Source organism: Ovis canadensis, chromosome 3 (genome assembly GCF_042477335.2).
Source record: "Ovis canadensis isolate MfBH-ARS-UI-01 breed Bighorn chromosome 3, ARS-UI_OviCan_v2, whole genome shotgun sequence".
NCBI classification, from domain to species: domain Eukaryota; kingdom Metazoa; phylum Chordata; class Mammalia; order Artiodactyla; family Bovidae; genus Ovis; species Ovis canadensis.
Window position 1 is genome coordinate 205327066 of NC_091247.1, and position 23452 is coordinate 205350517.

Consider the following 23452-nt stretch of genomic DNA (forward strand, 5'->3'; position numbering starts at 1 on the left):
ATATATTACCCTTTAATACCCACTGAAGTTCTTCACCTACAGTTAAAATTAACCAGAAAACCCAGATGTATTTTATGACTCAATTATCAGCCACCTGGAATTCATGCTTTTTAATCCATGACCCAAACAGAATGAACCAAAAATGGTAACTCTGAGTTTCACTGGATTTAACTAATATGCAACCAGTGCCTTCTAATTCTTTAATTACCAACTCTTTAAATTATGTTACTGACCTGTCTCATCAGATAACAGGATCAAGGTTAACTGAAAAAGTATCTTACACCTTTCAACACTGGGAAAGTTGTTATTTGTTTCTGGTACCATTCTGCCCAGAGTCTACCAGGACAATTAAATCAGAAAGCATACCAAACCTGATCTTTTTAGAATGCACTCTGTGTGTGGTGTGCTAAGTCACTTTAGTCGTGTCCAGCTCTTTGCAACCCTATGGACTGTAGCCCACCATGCTGCTCTGTCCATGGGATTCTCCAAGCAAGAATACTGGAGTGGGCTGCCATGCCCTCCTCTAGAGATGTCCCTGAGTCAGGGACTAAACCCGAGCCTCTTCTGTCTCCTGCACTGACAGGCAGATTCTTCACCACAAGCACCACCTGGGAAGCCCAAAACGAGGTCTGGGCTCCATCAAAGGAATGCTTCTACATAATCCTTTGAATTTTACTGAGTGATGCAAAGATGAAGGACAGTTAGAGATTTTCATCAGTAACGCAACGTCAGCAATGGCAGTAGATCCGAGAGTCCACAGCGGTCACCAGCCAGCAGGGTACCCACACTGGCCACTGGCAAGAGCAACAGCACTGGTCTCGTAAGCAGACTCTTTCTGTTACTCATCTGGCTTATTCTCTGCTCTCCAGTCTTCATGGTCCTGCTTGTGCTCCAAGCCTGCTTCTCAGCTGCCCACTGATTCAGTAAGCTACCCCAGATCCTCCTAATAATAAATAATAAACCCCCTTTCAGCTTGCCATGGGGCTTCCCTTGTGGCTCAGACAGGAAGGAATCTGCCTGCAATGTGGAAGACCCAGGTTTGATCTCTGGGGCGGCAAGATCCCTTGAAGACGGACATGGCAGCCCACTCCAGTATTCTTGCCTGGAGAATTCCATGGACAGAAGAGCCTGGTGGGCTGCAGTCCATGGGATCATCAGAATTGGTTTATTAGTCTTCAACCTATGACTCCAGTATAACACATAGACACTGGCAAGTATGGTATAATGGACAATAGTGTGGGTGCTCTGACTGCCTCGATTTATATGAGAAGACTGCGCGCAGCACCAAAGGACAGCCCCCAACTCGTCGCAACTAGAGAAAGCCCGTGTGCAACAATGAAGACCCAGTGTAGTCATAAATAAACAAATAAACAAAAAGCAGAGGACACTATGATCCACATTTCCTAAAGAATGTAAGATACAACCTCTTTGGGGCACGAGAAGAGATGTCTAACTTACTACTGTGGTGTTCAGTCGCCCAGTTGTGTCTGACTCTGTGACCCCATAGACTGCAGCATGCCAGACTTCCCTGTTCTCACTATCTCCTGGAGTTTGCTCAAACTCATGTCCATTGAGTCAGTTATGCCATCTAACTATCTCATCCTCTGTCTCTCCCTTCACCTCTTGCCCTCAATCTTTCCTAACATCACGGATAGATAGACAGAGCTACATGCATGTTTATAGGTGTGCGTTGTATACATTTATGTATTTCGTAGATCTGTCCCCTGAGAAGGCATGGAAACAGCAGCAACCTTGTAGCAATGAGCACCCTGTAGCACCCAGATCTTCGTTCCTAAACACCAACCTTCAATGAAAACAAGCAAAGCTCCTTGGGAAAGTGACTGATTCCAAGCCTGGGGCAGAGAAAGCTAAAAATCAGCCCAAAATATCTTTTAAATAAATGTAAAGAAGGTCTTAAAGAATAACAAAAACATGTCAAAAGGGCAGAGGAGCTAGTTTGAAGCAGCTCCCATCTGCCAAATCTGGGACAATTTGAGTACCAGAATAAATAATCATAGTAATGGATTATAACCAGCTGGGGGAAAAAAAAAAAACCAGGCATCTATGAGTTCTTGAAGAGAGGAAGAAACAGAGGGAGAAGGTAATGCTAACTAATGAGTATAAAAGAAATGATGGAATCAGAAAAAAATCACCATTTCCAACTATCAGAGTATAACAGAAGAATTACCAATGAACACTTAAAACCACTGAGTAAAAGTTAGATGAAGAACAGGATATTAACCATATCTCCATTCATAAAATACTTACTAAAATACAAAATATTTATTAATTTTACAATGGAGAAGCTTGGCAGAAACCATCTTAGCCAAGTAAAAGCGTAACACCGTCAATAATGGAACAGATCAACATTTCGGGACTCCTGAAAGCAGAGGACATTGAGAAGAACAGAACAAAACTTCAGGGGTGGGCCTACCAAAAACACCTAATGTGAATCCAATCATGAGAAACCATGTAACCCACCCAGACTGAGGTACGCTTTACAAAATAGACCTCAGTTCTTCAAACACGAGAAAAGATTGAGGACTGTTCCAGACTGAAGAAGCCTAAAGAGACACGCGGGCTTCCCAGGTGGCTCAGTGGTAAAGACTCTGCCTGCCAGTGCAGAAGGTGCAGGAGACCTAATGGTAACATTAATGACATTCATGTTAATTTCCTGATTTTGATGGTTTACTGTGGCTTCATATGTTTTTAGGAAATACACACTGAAGTACTTAATAGTAATGTATCAATAGGTCAGCAACTTAATCTCAAATAGTTCAGAAAAAATATATCTATATCTATTTAACTTTCTCTCTGCATACACGTATAGAGAGACAGAAAGAGAAAGAGGGAAGGCAAAAATTTAAATGGGATAGAATTTTATAACTGGGAATAAATGGGAATTTTGTGTGCTATTTTTGTAACCTTTCTGTAAGTTGTAGATTATTCAAAAATAACAGTTAAAAAAGATATGTTTGTTATACAGTTGTAGTTTATTTAGTATCCAGGTAGTTTTCTCATGGGAGGGCTTTTGAAACTATCAACTATTCTACTGGGTTTTTTTAAGAAAAAAATGTGTGATTATATATGGTATATATTATTTTGTAACCTGCTTTTCTTCCCTTTGATATATCATAGATCTTTCCAAATTAATAAATTCATGTCTGTAGCACATTTTTAATGGCTGCACAATCTTCCGTTGCATGGTCATAAACAATGTATTCGACCACCTATTACTGGATAGTCAAAGTTTCAGATTATTTGCTCTTATAAACAATACTTCAGTAAACCCCTTTATGGTTAAGTCTCTGCATATATCATGGCCTTGTTCCCTAAAGCATTTATTAATTTTTCTGCTCACATTCTCAGAATACCCATTCACTGTTAAAAATTCAAACATTACAGAAACTGAAAATTCCCCATTTAAAAAAAAAGAACAATTCTTGCACGTATCAGAAAAATAATAATTTGGAAAGCTATTATAAAAGATGACTGACAAATGAAAATGGAATTCAAACACCACGACTGCAAATTAGTCAGAATAATGCAAAATTTAACAAAACACACACACCAGAGCAGTGGCTGGCAGAGTGATGTCACATTAAGAAACCTGATAATAAATGTTTTGACTTATAATGAGGTTTTCAGGAGTAGCAAAAGTGGGTATACTAGAAACCCAAGATGGATTACATTGCAGATGCTTAATCAATATAACGGCACAACCAGCAGACGCCTGGTCTCCTGTCTGTCCCCCCTTGTCCCTCCTACTGATGCTACGCTGAGGAGAAGACATGGAGGTCATAACCTGACCTTCTGTTTGTCCCTGCCAGTGGGAAAAACAAGTGGGGCTGAGCCAGTGGAGTGGTCCCTGGCAGGATTTAGATAATCCAGCCACTCTGGGAAAGGCCTGGACGCTGACCCAAGGGGACGGAGGAGGTCACGCTGCATTGGTTTTAAAGAGCATCCAAAACAAGGTGATCGCTGGCTCCCTGTGCCAGCAGGAACTTGCATCTCAAGAATTCAACTTTTCTCTATCTAAAAGTCTCTTCTTCCTCTCCAGCTCCTACGTAAAAGGAAAACAGATTCTTCATCTTGAGGCTGCTGGCAACCTGTTAAGCTTTCTGGAAAAAGTACCACTGTAGACTTAGAAAAGGGCTAGCCAGATGGCTCAGTGGTAAGGAATCTGCCTGCCAATGCAGGAGACACAGGTTCGAACCCTGGGTTGGGAAAATCCCCTGGAAGAGGAAACTGCCATTTCTGCCAATACTGCAGTATTTTTGCCTGGGAAATCCCACGGACAGAGAAGCCTGGCGGGCTACAGCCCATGGGGTTGCCAAGAATTGGACACGACTGAGAGGCTTAGCACAAAAGCACACAGACATAGAAAACTGTTAGTCAAGCTTTCATGTATAGAAATTATGATTGAAGTTAAGAACCCAAGTGTTTAAAGATTATATAGCCCATCTAAAAGCCATAAAGTAGATTTCCCTTTATATTTCGTGCTATTCAAAGGCACTTAAAAATAATTGTTAATGAACATATCTAAGCAATTATTTTTTGAGTACCAGAAAGATGTTCAACACTGCAAGAGTGGCCTGAAAATCACTCTTAAGATAATTATATGTACAGTAAAACACTTAATATAAAATTACATGGCAACCTTCTAATCTAAGAAAGTCACAAAATGTTCAAGAACAGTTTTCATCCACTAAGACAGCTAATTAATCTTGAAAGACTAAAACAGAGATGAGCTAAAACACTAGGTAGTAAAATAACCACCTACAAGAGATAAAACACACACATTTTTGTCAATAGTATTTGAAGTTTTGAAGAATCATAGCATAAAAACAAAACCCATAAAAGCATACAGCAGTTGTAAGTATCTCCAGAAGGTTTCTGTTATAAACAACCCTCAAAACAGAAAGCCCAGGTTATAGATTATGTGATTCCTCCCCAAAAATGTGTCTATAGATTTAGAGATTGCTTTTCTCATAAGATATTATGATTAACAGCTCTACAAAATAAAGAAAAACCCTAATTTCTTTTAGGAGATATTCTTTCTACCACCCTTCTTTTGTAAAACTAAGCAAATAAGAAAAATAAATTGTATCATCCTAAAGCTCTTCAGGATCTCAAGGCATATACTCCATAAACCAAGTTTAGGAGAGCTGAAGAACCGAACAAGGCAGGGACTTCCCTGGTGGTCCAGTGGTTAAGAATCTGCCTTGCAATGTAAGGAATGAGGGTGTGATTCCTGGTTGGGGAACTAAGACTAAGATCCCACATGGCTTGGGGCAAGTAAGTACACACGCCATAACTAGACAGACTGTGCACCTCAACAAAGATCCCACGTACTGCCACCAAGACAATGCAGATGAATAAATAAATAAGTAAAAGAAAAAAATAGTCAAACAACTGCAAAAATCAAACAACTTACCCTGGAACTGAACAGGGTAAAAGGTATGTGAGGCTGTGGATACAGAAGACAAACGATAATTCCAGATGTGATTCTGAATAGATAATGCTGGAAAAATGTCCCAGATGCGGCCATGTTTGGCATCACCAGGGAGCTCCTGGTGGCTCAGTAGGTAAAGAATCCACCTTCAATGCAGGAGATGCTGGTTCTGTCCCCGGGCCAGGAAGATCTCTTGGAGAAGGAAATGGCAATCCCCTCCGGTATTCATGCCTGGGGAATCCCATGGACAGAGGAGCCTGGCGGGCTATAGTCCATGGGGTCTCAAGAGTCAGATACGACTTAGTGGCTAAACCCCCACTACCTGCTCGTGCTTCAGTGTGGAATGGGTTTCCAAAAACTAGCAACACCAGCTCTAGGTCCTGGAAGATGCTTGAATCTGATAGTCTTTCCATATCACTGGTAATATATTAGGTAAATATATGCAGCAGAGTGGTCATAAAATAGTTTTAAAAAATTGAAAACCTCTGTATATTTACAGAGCATGGAATGCATTTAATTTTCAAAACCTGCTCAATAAGATTTATGATGTGATGAACCTCTTCTGGTGAATTCGTTCTTCAAAAAACTGTTTAAGGAATGCAACTGAGGTGTCAACCTCAACATCATCATTAAAAAATACTGTATTACAAGGACTTATCATGGGAATAATATACGCAGACAAGGAACAACACCAAATACAGAATCACAGGCGGTTATAGCTGGAAACACCCATAGAAAACCCTTATGTCTTATCCCCTCACTAGTAACTTAATTTATTATTTTATCTTTTGGCCACACTGGACAGCATGTGGGATCTTAGCTTCCCAACCAGGGATTGAACTAGCATCCCCTGTACTGGAAGCTTGGAAGCACAATCTTAACCACTGGACCACCAGGGAAGTCCCTGGTAGCTTTTTTAAATGGAGGGAGGCAGTTAGAAGTGCTCACAGACCAGGTATAAATTACCTAAATGATAAATACTAAAACCTACATCTTTAGAATTCTTCTTCATCAACTGGATGCCTCTGCTATGTCATTATTTCCCTTGGCAACACACTACCTTCATCAGGAGGAGGGGGAGAGAGAAGAAACCACAGTGGGCATGGAGAGATTCATCTGGACCAAGCAAGAGGATGGCCAATTTATGGATATCATCTAATTTAATCTCTATTACTAATATAACAACATGAAGCAGATGCCACTATGCCTGTTTTACAGAAAAGGAACAGAAGGTACAGAGAGGCTAAGTGACTTATCTAAGAGCAAACAGCCACTAACAATAGCACCAGGATTCCAACCAGGATTTGTCTAACGCAAAGACCTTGCAAAGACAGTAAGATTTCCAGTCTCCTGGAGCAATCCCCCACCTTCTTGCTTGCATGCATGCTAAGTTGCTTCAGTTGTGTCCTACTCTTTACAATGCTATGAATCACTTCCCTGTCCATGGGAATCTCCAGGCAAGCATACTGAGTAGGTTGCTGTGCCCCCCTCCGGAGGATCTGCCCAACTCAGGGATCAGACTTCTTGTCTCTTATATCTCCTGCAATGGCAGGTGGGTTCTTTACCACTAGCACCACCTGGGAAGCACCCCCCTACCCTTCTTACTCCACAGTATATTTGTCCTGGGTACTTTCTGGGTCTGACTGTGACTCCAATGATGGTTGGCTCAACTGGCCGGCTGACCCCACCTCTCTCTTGGTCCAGCGCAGGACAACTACTCTCTTCACCTAAGGCACAGTCTTCCCAGGGAGAGGAGAACTAGCCTCCCAAGAGCACAGAAGTAGATGTCTTTCTGGCTAAACTCAACAGAGTAACCCTGTTCCTTCAGCCTCCTGTTTACAGCCAACTGCAGAACTAGGCTTAATAAACAATAAACACATGGGAAATATGATTTGTATTAATTAATGAATATGCAAATTCAACAATGCTTCAATTATGTGGCATCTAATTCCCAAGTAGTGCCAGTGATAAAGAACCCACCTGCCAATGCAAGAGATGCAAGAGACGCAGGAAGATCCCCTGGAGGAGGAAATGGCAACCCACTACAGTATTCTTACCTGGAGAATCCCATGGAGAGAGGATCCTGGAAGGCTACAGTCCATAAGGGTTGCAGAGAGTCAGATACAACTGGGCACGCATCCTAAACTATATAGAATCAAGAACTAGAAGCGTGTTAAAAAAAAAAGTTGCTCCAAGTTAGTGCTTTTCCTTAGGCATATATGGGATGCCTGCGGGGGGGGATGTGGAATCCAAATGATCTGGAGTGACTTTCAGTGTAGACCCTACTCCTCCCTAAATCCAGCCCCCAATTCTGACAGTACACATAATTGGGGGAATGTCTTGGATTCTGTGAGACAGGGAGGTGAGGCAAATCACCTGATAATGTCTGAGAACCAGCAAGACATTCCACACCCTACCCTGTCAGAACTACTGTCCCAGGCAACAAGTTAGATGGTGTCCATTTCTCTGCCCAGATGGAAAGGAGTGAGGGAAGGACAGTGAAACGAGCTGACAGTAAAAAGCCTAAGAACAAAGGACCAGGCACAACAACAATAGCAAAGATGTTTTAGCAAAAAGATATATGAAGTCTAAAGAAAAGCACAGCAGCCTGGACCATTAGCTATGGAACCATCAGCTATGGGATCATCAGCTATGGGACCATTAGCTATAGGGCAAGTCATCTCCCAGACTTCAGCACCTGAGAGCATCACTGTGTTCCAGAATAATACACAGGCTGACCTCAGTGATACTTTGGTCCAGTTTCAAAACAGCGCAATAAGCCAAGTAATGGAATAAAATGAGTCATGTGAAATTTTTGGTTTCCCAGTGCATGCAAAGTTTATGCTTCTACTACACTGTAGTATATTAGGTGTACAGTAGCATTATATCTAAACAAAACAGTGTACATACCTTAAAGGAAGAAATACTTTACTGCTAAAAAATGCTAACCATCATCTGAGCCTTCAGCAAGTCACAATCCTTGTGTAATAGTAACATCAGACTACTGGTCATAGATCACCATCATATAATAATAATAATAATGAAAAAGTTTGAAATAATGTAAGAATTTCCAAAATGTGACCCAGAGACATGAAGCGAACCAATGCTGTTGGGAAAACAGTGCCTACAGACTTGTTCAACTCAAGGTTGCCCCAAACCTTCAGTTTGTAAAAATCTGTGAAGTGCAATAGAGCAAAGCCAAATCAAATGAGGTGCCTGTAATCACTAATACAACTGCCATGAATGACCTAGACAAAAATAAGCTGTGTTTAATAGAACAAACAAATAAAGTCAGGGAAATGAAAATATTTTTCATGGATTTCTAAAATGGCTGGATTCTCTGCTATGGTGAAGATTCACTGATTCCTTTTAGGCTGTGCTGGGTCTTAGTCGCTACACTGGCTTTTCCCTAGTCATGGCAAGCAGCAGCTACTCTCTAGTTATAGTGCGAGGGCTTCTCACTGCGGTGGCTTCTCCTATTGCGAAGCATGGGTTCTAGGGCACACAGGCTCAGTAGTTGTAGTCCATGGGCTTAGTTGCTCCATGGTATAGAATCTTCCCGGATCAGGCATCAAACCGATGTCTCCTGCTTTGGCAGGTGGATTCTTTACCACTGAGCCACCAGGGAAGCCCAGATTCACTGACTTTGAACATTTGCTTAAGTGAAACTAATCAGTCAGTTCAGTTCAGTTCAGTCACTCAGTCGTGTCCGACTCTTTGCGACCCCGTGAATCACAGCACACCGGGTCTCCCTGTCCATCACCCACTCCCGGAGTCCACCCAAACCCATGTCCATTGAGTCGGTGATGCCATCCAACCATCTCATCCTCTGTTGTCCCCTTCTCCTCCCACCTTCAATCTTTCCCAGTATCAGGGTCTTTTCAAATGAGTCAGCTCTTCGTATCAGGTGGCCAAACTCCTGGAGTTTCAGCTTCAATATCAGTCCTTCCAATGAACACCCAGGACTGATCTTTAGGATGGACTCGTAGGATCTCCTTGCAGTCCAAGGGAAACTAATCAACAAAAAGCATCATTTCATGGGGAATAATTTTAGTGGGAAAATGGAATGCAAGTTCCCAAGTCACAGACTCAGGTCCCGCACTCTGGAGGTTTAGTCCTCAGCACAGGTAATGGCCAAAATCATTGTGGACAGGAGATTCCCAGAAAACAGTGTGCAAAGCCTGAGAAATTGAGTTTGCTGGGACAGAGCCCAAGGACCACAAACACTTCAGTGAAGACAGGGGAGATGGAGGAGCTTGCAACAAGACACAGGAGGCATCAGAAAGACGAAGGAAAACCTGAAGACAGTGGGATCATCAAAGCGGTGAAAAGAGACTGTTTCCAGGAAGAAACTGTCCCTTGTGTCAGCTGTTTCTGGGCCACAAAACTAAATGACCAAAGAGTATCCCCAGGGACAGCAAAATAAGAGGCCACTGGTGTCTTGGGAAAAACAGATTTAAGGGAGCAAGTAAACATAACTCTTGTAAGAATTTCAGCCATGAAAGGGAGACTCAGCTGGGGATGAGCAGGAATGGAGCCTGTGGGCTTTTGATTTTTTAATCATAAGAACTTTTGGATGTCTGCTAGGATGCTGATGGGAGGAGAGAGCTCTGAGAAGCAGCTGGGGAAGTGGACACAGGAGGAAGAAGAGGAGAAGGAAAAGGGGAGCAGATTGGATGCAAGGACCTTGAGGAAGTTCCTGCCTAACAGATGTATTTTCTCTGAGAAGTAGTAAGAAGGTAATTTGCCAAGACTTAGGAGCCTCAAGGTGGTGGAGGGCTTCTCAGGTGGCACTAGAGATAAACAACCTGCCTGCCAAGGCAGAAGATGTAAGAGACATGGTTTGATTGCTGAGTTGGGAAGATCCCCTGGAGAAGGAAATGGCACCCACTCCAGTAAGAATCCCATGGACAGATGAAGCCTGTTGGACTACAGTCCATAGAGTCGAACAGAGTTGGACATGACTGAAGTGACTTAGCATGCATGCAAGGTGGGTGGAAAAGTTAAAAGTCTGAGGAAGTAGATTTTATTTAATTTTCTGACATGGGCCATTTTTTAAAGTCTTTATTGAATTAGTTGCAGTATTTATGTTTTGGTTTTTTGGCCACGATGCATTTGGGATCTTTACTCCCTGGCCAGGGATTGAACCCACACCCCCTGCATTGAAAGGCGAAGTCTTAACTACTGCACCACTGGGGAAGTCCTGAGGAGGTAGATTTTAAATGACCACCAAAATGAATCCAAGCAGAGGAATAACAAGTCCTTCTCATATCTCCCCTCTGAGTTCATATCCCCCTGTGACCATGAGAAATGGTGAAGAGACACTAAGAATGGCCAGGTTTTAAAAACAGGATTCTTTCTGTTGGTTTTTAACCAGTGTCCTCCACACCTTAGTGCAAAGAGAAGAGGGACCTAGACTGGAATGTCTAACACCCTCATAGACGCCTCCATCAGCAAATTCCAGGAAATCGATGATAGGCTCATATTTTAGAAAACAGTTAATATTAAAACATGACACTGAAAAACACAATATGTAATCAAATTTGGAACTGAAATTAAGATAAAATATTGCAGTGAAAAAGGGCCAAGATGTTTGCAGGCTTCTAGTCAGAATTAAATTTCTAGTATTCAATGGTCTTTTTCAATTTGTTTGGGGTCAAGAGGTTATTAACACCACAGAAAGAGTTAATAGAAAAGTACGGTCTGGGACAAAGATATGTTATTATATTTTACATGAATGTCTGTTATTGGGAAATTATCAGTTCTTAAAAACAACCATTCCTGCTTCATTAAAGGAAAGCCAATTACATCAAATCTCATCTCCTATTGTATTTGATTTTCCAATTAGTAGTATTCTAAAGACAGGAGCACAAGTTATAATACAGTCTATACTTCTATGTCTATAATTACTTAATAAAAGATAAAGAGCATACAGTTTTTTAATCCAACTAAATGACACAGAGTTTATTTCTAAATTTGCGCTAGTAGTTTTGTAGGAGATGTAAGAGACGTGGGTTCAGTCCTTGGGTCAGGAAGATCCCCTAGAGGAGAAAATGGCAACCCACTCTAGGAATCCCATGGAGAGAGAAACCTGGAGGGCTACAGTCTACAAGGCTGCAAAGAGTCAGAGATGACTAATGCAACTTAGCACATAAAGCTTACTCATTTTTTTCCTACTCTAGCTTTAAATCTGAACTGAAATCTGTTACAAGCAGCAGACAAGCAGAATTAACATATAGGGACGTAAGGACATCTACTTAAAATAAGCCATTTAAGGATGGTTGTAAATGCCCAGGGCACACATGACCCATAAGACAAGGAACAAAAATCGAAAGCACAAAAGATATTTGTGCACTGTCAAGGATTGAAACCTGGACTTCCCTGGTGGTCCACTGGTTAAGAATTTGCCTGACAGTGCAGAGGACATAGGTTCAATCCCTGATCCAGGAAGATCCTACATGCCTCAGGGCAATTAAGCCCATGCTCCACAACAAGAGAAGCCACTGCTGTGAGAAGCCCATGAATGCAAGGAAGAGCAGCCCCTGCTCGCTGAACTAGGGAAAAGCCCACAAAAAAACAACAGTTACCCAGCAGAGCCAAAACAGACAAACATATAAAGAACAAAGAATCTGAAAAAAAAGTACTGAAACCTGGTAAGGATTTAAAACTGTTGGTGGGTACAGATGGGAGTATCAGATACTGGGAACAACCTGACCTTTTTTCCTAGACACTTCAGAAGTGCTGTGGGCTTCTGCCTACAATGCAGGAGAACTGGATTGGGAAGATCCCTGGGTTGGGAAGATCCCCTGGAGAAGGGAAAGGCTACCCACTCCAGTATTCTGGCCTAGAGAATTCCATGACTGTATAGTCCATGGGGTCGCAGAGTCAGACACAACTGAGTGACTTTCACTTTCACTCAGGACTGCTGTACCAGTGGCTGGATTCTCCTGGAATACAGTGATGCTCCCCAGGGGCTACAGAAATCTCTGAGACAACCCGCCCCACAGCTCATGGTCCAGATCGCTGTGCCTTTTGACTTCATAAATATTTTTATTTAAATGTTGCTATTGTTGCTTTGCCTCAACTTTTTGAAAATTTATTTATTTATTCTGGCTCGGTCTTCACTGCAACACAGGGACTTCTCTGGTTGCAATGCACTGGATTCTGTAGTTGTGGCGTGAGGACTCTAGAGTGCACGGCCTTAGTAGCTGCGGTGCAATTGCTTAGTTACGGCCTGTGGGATCTAGTTCCCTGACCAGGGATCAAACTCGGGCCACCTGCATTGGGAATGCAGAGTCTTAGCCACTGGGCCACCAGGGAAGTCCCCTTTTGCTGTCAAGTTTTTTAAGATCACATCCTATTTAGCTCATGTGGCACAGTCTCTTTCTGAACCAGTATTTCCCTCACTCCTTTCCACCGAGGCACAGAAATGTGCACCATCCACGTATAAAGAATGAACGGCAACATAGTGAATACTCCAAGCCAACATTTTCCAGCTTCACTTGCAGCCAAGCCTGACCACAGAACTCGATTCAGGGCCATGAGGTGTAAGCAAAGATGGTGTGTGAGATCTAAAGACAGGACAAGCCCCTATTTTCTGTCTTCTGGGAGACAAGTATAAGGGCCGGAGCTTTAAAAGCCTTTGTAAACAATGGAGTGGTCTTGAAGCTGAGATCAGATGCTACGATCTTGGGAAGCCGAAGGTAAAAGAAGCTCAGGCCTTTGAGAACTCTGAGGGACTGCCACAATACTCCTGAAATACCTATGCCTAGACTTTACGTGAGGGGGCTTCCAAGTAGCTCAGTGGTAAAGAATCTGCCTGGCAACGTAGGAGATGCAGCAGACATGGGTTCGATCTTGGGGTCAGGAAGATCCCCTGGAGAGGGCATGGCAACCCACTCCAGTATTCTTGCCTGGAGAATCCCATGGACAGAGGAGCCTGGTGGGCTACAGTCCACGAGGTCACAAAAGAGGCAGACAGGACTAAGCGACTATGCATGAACACAGATATTACATGACAGAGTAAATCCTTGAGCATTTAAACCACTGACTGAATCTTTGTTGCTGCCTAACCAAAAGCATTTTTTAGTGAATAAACAATGGAATTAGAATTTACAGAAGATGAGCTAGATGGATTGATGGATAGAGTCTAGAGATACCTGTGAGATATTGGCAAGTCCAATTGTTAGGTTAAGGGAAAATACATTAAGCATGATCCTATTTTTAATTCTAACTTTTTCACTTTTTAAAAAAAATATTTATTTTAAACTTTACGAAACGGTAGGTGTTGCATATGTATATATGAAGGGGAAATGGCTTGGAAAGTTGTGCGATGCAGTGTTATTAAGGGTTATTTGTAGGGGAGGAGATTAAGTAGAACACCTACTTCCTTTATTACTGGTTAATTAACAGTGAGAATTAATTTTAATTAATTACAAATTACCCTTTGTAATTAGAATAAAATACGCCATTTATTTGATAGCTACATAGCTAAAGAGACAATACATTATTCTGGTTTTATCCTATGATTTCATTAAAAATTTCCAATTAAGCTACATATTACAATGATTTTTTTAAAAAATACAGAATTGTACTTATTTTAGCTATCAACAATCTCTGTGGAGTAGGAAATGGCAACCTCCACTCCAGTATTCTTGTCTGGAAAAACCTGGTGGGCTACAGTCCATGGGGTCAGAAAAGTCGACATGATTAAGCACATCCTACCTCCTTTGATTAAGTAATGTATCAATATTATTAGCTCAGCTTCAGCAATTTTTACATATACACTGCAATAATATAAGATGTTAATGATACGGGAAACTGTATGCAGTGGGGTGTGCACAGGTATATGGGAATTGCATACTTTCTGCTCAATTGTCCTGTAACTTAAAACCGCTCTAAAAAATAGTCTACTAACTTAAAAAAAATCTCTAAGTATATAAAATATATTGAATGTAGAAGCAAAATCAATCTATCAAAAAAAGAAACAGCTTGTTACTGGACTGGGCAATGTCTGATTGTAATTGACTTGATAGTAAATCACAAATCTTGAAGGCGAATACATAACCAAATCCAAAGGAGCTACGTTCAAGAACAGGAGTAAACATAGACTTCTCAACTAATCAATAACCCCACATCCTCAAAATCCACAAAGATTAACATAAAAAAGGGAAGCTTCCTCCAGCATATTAAAATAAACTCTGCATAAAATACTTGCCTGAGGTGATTTTTGTACTGAGTAACAAAACGGCAGAGAAGAGAGCAAAAGTCACTAATTCACTGCTTGGAAATAACTGATTCCTTAAAAGGGATCTAAAAAGTTCATGCAGGTGGGCATCTGCCCAGAGTTATAAGCAACAAGGATGAGCACTCTTAGTCGTGTTTTCTCCTCCATTCACCCTCTGATCTAGTGACTTGTAGTCTAGAACAGTGACTTCCAAACCACGCTGCCTCTTTTCAGGTCCTCGCCATCTGGATGACCGGGGAATGACTTGAGTCCCTTGGGTAAGCACGTGCCCTTACCTTTCCACTGGCCTGTTAGCACCAAGGTCCTGTTAATCACCACATCAATTTCCGTAGCTCCATCTTCCACGGCCAATCTGATCTCTTCTAATCGTGTTTTCAAATGAGTCTGTCCAGCTGGAAAGCCAGTGGCCACTAGCAGAGAATGAAGCAAGGAAAAGAGGGAGGGAGACAAATTTCAGTTGGTCGGTATCTCAACAAAGAATTTCAGACCAAAAAAAATCACTGTTCAGACCAAAGTATAACGACACTTTAGAACTTCATGCATACCTTGCAAAGTGAACTGTGAAGAAAGTGAATGCGATCCTATATAGCACTGACGTTAGGATAAATACTAGTAGTATATCTTTTGGAAGATCTGAAATTGAGCTGCTGGCAGAGATGTTAATGGGGGAGCTTTAGGAAAATAGTGATTAAGAAGATATGTCATCATCACAGTGATACTCATAAAGTAGTAGCAGTAGCCCTGTGGATGGACACTAGTTAATCCTGGATCCTAGTCTTGACCAAGTTGGCTATCACTGTTATGACTTACTCATTCATATTTATAGCTGTTGTAACCAAATAGAAATACACGTTCCATCCACTGCCCATCTTCAAATGAACAGTCAAGCAGATGAGAATAAAGGAGAAATACTGCATGATGGAAAAGCACCTAATTAGTCCACAAAACTAGAGCAGCAACTGGAGCAGCGGTGAGTCAGGAAGAATTAGCCCAAGTATGAAAGTGAAAGTGAAAGTCACTCCACTGTGTCCAACTCTTTGTGACACCATGGACTGTGTGTCCATGGAATTCTCCAGGCCAGGATACTGGAGTGGGTAGCCTTTCCCTTTCCCAGGGGATCTTCCTAACCCAGGGATTGAACACAGGTCTCCCATATTGAACAGAAGAAAAATAGAAACACAATGACACTTTTGGAGAAAGTATCAACATTTTTAATATGCTTATCACCGATTTCATTCTTGTGTCTAAAGGTAACCGTTCATGTTTCCTTGACCTTATTAAATTCCTTGGGTCTGCGACCTCAGGAAATTATGTTTCCCTGTTGTATAAAGGAAAAGCTGAACTGATTAAGTCTAATGAAAAATATTAAAAAGCAGAAGTATTACCTTACTGACAAAGGTCCATCTAGTCAAAGCTATGGTTTTTCCAGTAGTCATATATGGATGTGAGAGTTGGATTATAAAGAAAGCTGAGCACTGACGAATTGATGCTTTTGAACTGTGGTGTCGGAGAAGACTTTTGAGAGTCCCTTGGACTGCAAGGAGATCCAACCAGTCCATTCTGAAGGAGATCAGTCCTGAATACTCAGTGGAAGGACTGATGCTGATGCTGAAACTCCAATACTCTGGCCACCTGATGTGAAGAGCTAACTCATTGGAAAAGACCTTGATGCTGGGAAAGACTGAAGGTAGGAGAAGGGAACAACAGAAGATGAGATGGTTGGATGGCATCACCAACTCGATGGACGTGAGTTTGAGCAAGCACCGTGAGTTGGTGACGACAGGGAAGCCTGGTGTGTTGCAGTCCATGGGGTCACAAAGAGTCAGACACAACTGAGCAACTGAACTGAACTGAATGAAAAATTAAGGCTGATTAAGGTGAAGCTGCCAAATACTTCAGGAATCTTCACAAATAGCTATATTAATATACAAATACCGTGTACTTTGTTTCTCTTGATGTATCCCTAACAAAATAAATTAATGATCTTCTCAGCTTCCTTCTTTAAACCACTAGGATATCCCTCTAACATCTTTTAAAAGGAGAATCTAATTTAATATCTATCTGTCCATTTGTAAACACACACACACACACACACAGGGAAGCATTCAGGAGGACTTTTCCCTCCCTCATGCCTTGTTCTCCTACTGCGTCTTTCTTTAAGTCAATAACTCTTGAACATACCCTCTTTTATTGTTCAGGTTTGGGGGTGGCTCTTGTCATCTCAGACCACAAGGACTATGATCAGTCTAACTCCATTTCAATCCCCTTTAATTTATCCACTACCATCCCCTAACTTATTATATTATGAAGTAGATCATGGCATTCTCTACTTAACATCTCTTGGTATCTTCCCCATCAACAAAATAAAAGCCAAATGCCACAGCCTGGTAAGGTTTCCCCATGGGGTCTGGCCCCCATCTACCTCTCCAGCTTCAACTCCCCAGCTCTCCCTTTGTCCTACCTTAGGAAGCAACACCTGCAAACTCATTTCAGCTCCCTGAATGCACTTCTGCACCTTTACACATGCCAGCTCCTCTGCTGGAAATGCCACTCCTTAGCCTGCATGGCTGCTAAGTCGCTTCAGTCGTGTCTGACTCTTTGTGACCCTATGAACCATAGCTGGCCAGGCTTCTCTGTTCATCGGATTCTCCTGGCAAGAATACTGGAACGGGTTGCCATGCCCTCCTCCAGGGGATCTTCCTGACCCAGGGACTGAACCAGCTTCTCTTGTATCTCCTGCATTTGCAGGCGGGTTCTTTACTGCTAGCGCCACCTGGGAAACACACTCCCTAGCTTATCCACTCTCTCAACTCCTCCTTGTCACCATCCTCTGCAGAATAAATCACTCTGCACTCAGAGTTACAACTGTATCTTCTGCATAGTTTTATTATTATATTTGACAAAAAAATAATATGTCCTACATTATGGTTTTTTTTTTTTTTAACTTGACGATTCCTCCTTAACAACTGAATTTCCTTTAAGGTCGAACCTGCATCTCCTGCACTGGCAGGCTCTTACCGCTGAGTCACTGGGAAAGCCCACGGCTCTGTAGTCTTAGGAATTAATATCATGTCTGTCCGTCTAGTCAAGGCCATGGTTTTTCCAGTGGTCATGTATGGATGTGAGAGTTGGACTATGAAGAAAGTTGAGTGCCGAAGAATTGATGCTTTTGAACTGTGGTATTGGAGAAGACTCTTGAGAGTCCCTTGGACTGCAAGGAGATCCAACCAGTCCATTCTGAAGGAGATCGGTCCTGGGTGTTCTCTGGAAGGAATGACACTAAAGCTGAAACTCCAGTACTTGGCCACCTCATGCGAAGAATTGACTCATTGGAAAAGACTCTGATGCTGGGAGGGATTGGGGGCAGGAGGAGAAGGGGACGACAGAGGATGAGATGGCTGGATGGCATCACGGACTCGATGGACGTGAGTCTGAGTGAACTCTGGGAGATGGTGATGGACAGGGAGGCCTGGCGTGCTGCGATTCATGGGGTCGCAAAGAGTTGGACACAACTGAGTGACTGAACTGACGGATTGCTACTCAACAGGCAATGGACAGATATGAAAAGAATGAATAAATACAATCAATTAAATAGACAAGACTGGTTAAAATTATAATATAAAACTATATGGGATTTCCCAAGTGGCTCAGTAAGTAAAGAATCTGCCTGCCAATGGAGAAGACGCAGGAGAGTCAGGTTAGATCCCTGGGTTGGGAAGATCCCCTGGAGAAGGAAAAGGCAACCCACTCTAGTATTTTTGCCTGGCAAAGCCAATGGACAGAGTGCCTGGTGGATTACAGTCCCTGGGGTCGCAGAGAGTTGGAAATGACTGAGCACAGTACAGCAGCATAAAATCACATAGACAGGGACTTCCCTGGTGGCCCAGTGGTTAAGAATCCGCCTTGCAATGCAGAGGACATGAGTTTGTCCCTGGTGTAGGAACCAAGATCCCACATGCCTCAGGCAACTGAACCCATGCACCGAACTACTGAGCCCACACGCCACAACTACTGAAACCCACACACCTAGAGCCCGTGCTCTGCGACAAGAGAAGCCGCTGCAGTGGGAAGCCTGCACACCGCAACTAGAGAGGAGCTCCCGCTCACGGCCAACTAGAGAAAGGTAAAGTACAGTCAAGATAAATAAAATAAAATAACTATATAGGCAATACCTCAAGGTGTCTGAGTTGAAGGGAAACATACTGAAAAAAGGACAACAGAAACCACAGGCTTTACCTGATGCCACTGGGATGTCACAGCCTGCAGCCTTTAGAGCTTTCACTGCATCACACACGCGGGCAGGATAAACACACACGGCAGCTGTAGTGATGCCTATGGAGAAAGGAGGCATAACGGCCTACTTCATGTGAAGTTCAAGTCACACAATATGCTTTTAATTATTATTTATACTTCAACATTGGCAGAAATCAAAACCAGAGAAAAAAATAATCCTCCTACGACATCGCAACAAATTAAAAGGCTTTTACTTTCCACATTCCCTTCTAGTTCTTGACAACATGGATCATTTTCTCATCCTTAGAGAATAAAAATTTTTAATACATTGTTCCTGGAGGTTACTACAGTACCATTTGTTGAAAAAATATCCTAAATGGTAAACTTAGTGGCTTTGAATCAATGAAAGTGTTTTATTTCACGTAGATAACAAAATCTAAGTTTTTACAGGGTTCACACAGGACAGTAGATGAAGAAAAATAGGAGTGAACCTTGCAAGATAGTACAGGCAGACCTTGGAGATAGTGCAGGTTCAGTTTCAGAGCACCGAAATAAAGTATTGCAATAAAATGAGTGACAGGAATTTTTTGGTTTCCTGGTGCATATAAAAGTTACGGTTACCCTATATTGTAGTCAATATTAAGTGTGCAAAAGCATTATCTTTAAAAAGTACGTACCTTAATTTAAAATTAAGGTACGTACTTTTTAAAAACATAATGCCAAATAATTACAATGGTAATGTCAAAGATCACTGATCCCAGATGACCATAAAGAGTATTACAATAACGAAAAAGTGTGCATTACTGAGACAATTATCAAAATGTGACAGAGACAAGAAGTCAGTGAATGCTGTTGGAGAAACAATGCCAACAGACTTGCTCAATGCAGGGTTGCTGCAAGCCTTCAATATGTAAAACACAGTGTCTGCCAAGTGCAATGAAACAAGGTATGCCTGCACTGCTAAATGACATGTCACTAATCCTATTCTCTCTTTTGCGGAAAATAATAAAATCTGGATCTGGAGCCCTCAGTTTGAGGAATAAGCTCTTAAATTAAAAAATCAAAGAGATACTATAAAACAGTAGCATAAGACTCATATAAAGCTGCTGCTTTTAAGTGTTATAAATGGTAGGTGTTTTATTATTAGTGTAAAAGAAACATACTAAATACTTTCTAAATGCTATGCAGCTGTTTAGATCTATAAGTTATCTATTAACACAAACTATTTGTGAAAAAATGCCTGCATTGGGTCAATGCAGCATTAGTTGCATTCATTAGAGACAGGCACCTAGGATCCATGAAAGATCCCTTCATGGTTTAGATCTGGCTCCTAAAGCTAGCCCATTGAGAAATGAGGCACACTGTCCTCTCACCCTCCAGGTCTCAGTTTTCACATTTAGAAACAAGGGCATTCACTCTCAAAGTCTCCTCCATTTCTAAAATGTTGAGGTTCTAAACTTATGGCAACTTAAGAAAGTCTTTTCTTTCATGTACATGAAGAGATTGAATATAACTTTTTTTTCAAAAGATCTAACCCAATATACAAGCTGGCAATATTTCCCATTTGTATTTTATTCTCAAAAGTATTTCATTTACTCACAGAAAATACTTTATGTATGAGATGTGATTATTAAGTAATGAGACTGGCTTTTACACACGTGGCTAGGGAATCAGAATCATAGTATTTGAGTCACTAGACAGAAAATTTCCAAAACTGAAGAACTGGAACAAAAAATAAAGAAACTCAAAACTTGCAACTTTTAATCCATGGTGGGAAAGAATTGACCTAAAAATGAGACTCAGATTCTCACTCTGCTGTTTTTCAGAGAAGAATCTCAATTATTATTACTCTGCATAAACAATTCTATCACAGATTTTATTGTTACTATCATTTCAGCATCCAAATCTTAAGTCTTCTTAGATTCAGTGATTGCTACTGTAAAAAAGGTAAACACCAGACAGATGGTACACATTACCTTTATCATGCATATTTAAAGCTTTTAAGAGGTCTTCCCGGATTGGATACTTGGCTTTATAACACAGCCTTTGAACGTTGGAAGCTGTGTCATCACCTGAGAGTGTGGTAAGATCTATACAGGTAACAGCCTTCAGGAGCCATGCAGCCTGGTTTGAAGAAAAGTAAAAACAAGGTTTAAAAAAATAATAATTAATCTCCAATCCAAAACCATTAGGTACATAAGGGTGCTAAAATCTCATGTCTAGGGACTTCCCTGGTAGTCTGGTGGTTAAAACTTCACCTTCTAAGGGAAGAAGGGGTTCTAGGTCAATACCTGGTAGGGAAGCTGAGATCCAATATGCCTTGGGGTCAAAAAACCAAAGCATTAAAAAAAAAAAAAAAAAAGCAACACTGTAACAAGGTAAAAAAAAAAAAAAAAAAGACCAAAAAAAAAAAAAAAAAGGTCTACATCAAAAAAATCTTTAAAAACAAACTGCTTTAAATAAAATAAAATCTCCTGTCTATGCTATTCTGAGGCATACATTCTGATGTGTTCAAGCTTAACCAAAAAGATGAACGTTACATAGAGTAAAATAAAAGGGGAAAAAATTGCTTATAAACTTTTTTTCTTCCACAGATACCCCAAATGGAAATTTCTAAAAGAACAAGTCTCCCCACATGTGACTTTTGCATCTCAATACAAAGAGACTCAGAGGTGGGTTGCCATTTCCTTCTCTAGAGGATGTTCCTGACTCAGGGATGGAACCCACGTCTCTGCATGCCCTGCATTGGTAGGTAGGTTCTTTAGCATTGAGCAACCTGGGAAGGTTCTACCCTGATAAGGGAGAACTTGGGAACAAAAGTTTCCATCTTGTATTAGACCTCCAGCCCTGGGACCTGGAATGAGACACAATAAAGGGTCTCTACTTTCTTTTTTTTTTCCAGTGTAATCCAATTTCAATTTTAAAACAATATTCACATTTCACAACTCATTCAAATAAATTCCTTTTATCTTTTCAATCAGATTATTTCTAAGGATGAGCAAAATGCAACCCGTCACGCTAAAGGATTCAATCACGATATTTTGCCTCACTTGTGCAATGAACTCTGAATTCCTTTCCGTCCTGAGATGCATAGCATGTCTTTGGTTAGTACATACTGAAGAATATGCTGACCACCAGTACTCTACAAAACACCATTTTTCAAATTTTGAAAGATAATTTGGGAAAACTAATCGTACAGTAGACATGATGATCAAAGAAGATCAACTCTCATAACCTCAGGGCCTCCAGCAATGGACCCACCAGGTTTAGGTACCACAGTTTTAAAATTAAAATAGAAGACAACCAAAGGTGTGTCTAAGAAACTGAATAAGTATATTGAGAAAATATGCCATTTAATTCACTCATGAAAACAAAAATGCCTCATATTCATTTGCAGCTTTGCCACTCAAGAATGATAAGATTTTAACCTGTTTGGATAAGCATGTTATCTTTCTCCAACCCATCTTCATCATATATGAATTATTAAAATAAGTCATGGACAGCTGCAATCTTTTAAGTTGAGATGCCGCTTGAGTGAAATTCAGTCTTGTGGCCTCAAGGGAAGAGATCAGGCCTGTAAAGCAAGGGAAAGAGTTTTTTAAGAAAAGCCCTTACCTGCCACTCCTTTTTCACGGGTCTACGAGCCTGGATTTGTTCTGCACGTCTTAGCACTGCTGGTTTATTCACTTGTATTTTGGAGATCCAGCTAAGGTCTAGAAGCAAAAAGAACAACAATTTAAAACTTGAAGATTTTATTAAATACATTCACTTGTTTTTTACACAGTCCTCAAAAGGAAAGACTTATCAGTATCAAAACTTTTATTTACTTTTTATTTTTTTAAATTTTATTTATTTATTTTTATTATTTTGGCTGCATCTCATAGCACGTGGGATCTTGGATCCCCGACCAGGGATCGAACCCACATCCCCTGCATTGGAAGCGTAGTCCTAATCATTGGACCACCAGGGAAGCCCAAAACTTTTTTTAAAAAGTTATATTTCTTTTCCACTCAACTATAAATAACTTTCTTGAAGGAAGCCCGGCTATGAGAAGTCCTACTCTGTGCAAAATCAAATACATTTGGAACTAGGAGAACCTATACTGACTCATTACACAGATACGCCTAATGGTGGAGGAAAACATAAGACAATAACATTGTGTTATTCATGTCACAGGCTTCATTTCTGCTGGCAGAGAGTTATCTGGGAGTGCCCAGTCCAGGAGAATGAAGGGTTAATAAACATATAAATGAATTAACACTGGGGCTTAAAGGAATCCCTGATCAATATCCCCTCACTGATAAGATTAATATCTATTAGATGCTGATAGGATATCCCCATTCTTTCCTCAAAGGATAATTTCTCAAAGTGTATTAGAAATTAGAGCATTAAAATTAAAAAAAGTCAGAAGAGGGAAAAGAAAAAACAAGCTGCTCAAAATTCTGGGAGAGAGACTTCCTGATGGTCCAGTAGTTAAGACTCCATGCTCTGGGTGCAGAAGGCTAGGAGTTCCATCC

At 41.1% G+C, this 23452-nt stretch overlaps 1 protein-coding gene across 1 annotated transcript in view; it reads right to left on the reverse strand.

Annotated features, from left to right (window-relative positions):
• Positions 1 to 23452, reverse strand: part of DERA (deoxyribose-phosphate aldolase) — a 121536-nt gene that overhangs the window by 58620 nt on the left and 39464 nt on the right. Inside the window, exons 2-5 of the mRNA XM_069585614.1 lie at positions 22551 to 22648; positions 20912 to 21059; positions 18939 to 19034; positions 14978 to 15112 (exon numbers count right to left, since the gene is read on the reverse strand). Of these exons, the coding sequence (XP_069441715.1) occupies positions 14978 to 15112; positions 18939 to 19034; positions 20912 to 21059; positions 22551 to 22648 (477 nt within the window). The remainder of the gene's footprint in view (positions 1 to 14977; positions 15113 to 18938; positions 19035 to 20911; positions 21060 to 22550; positions 22649 to 23452) is intronic.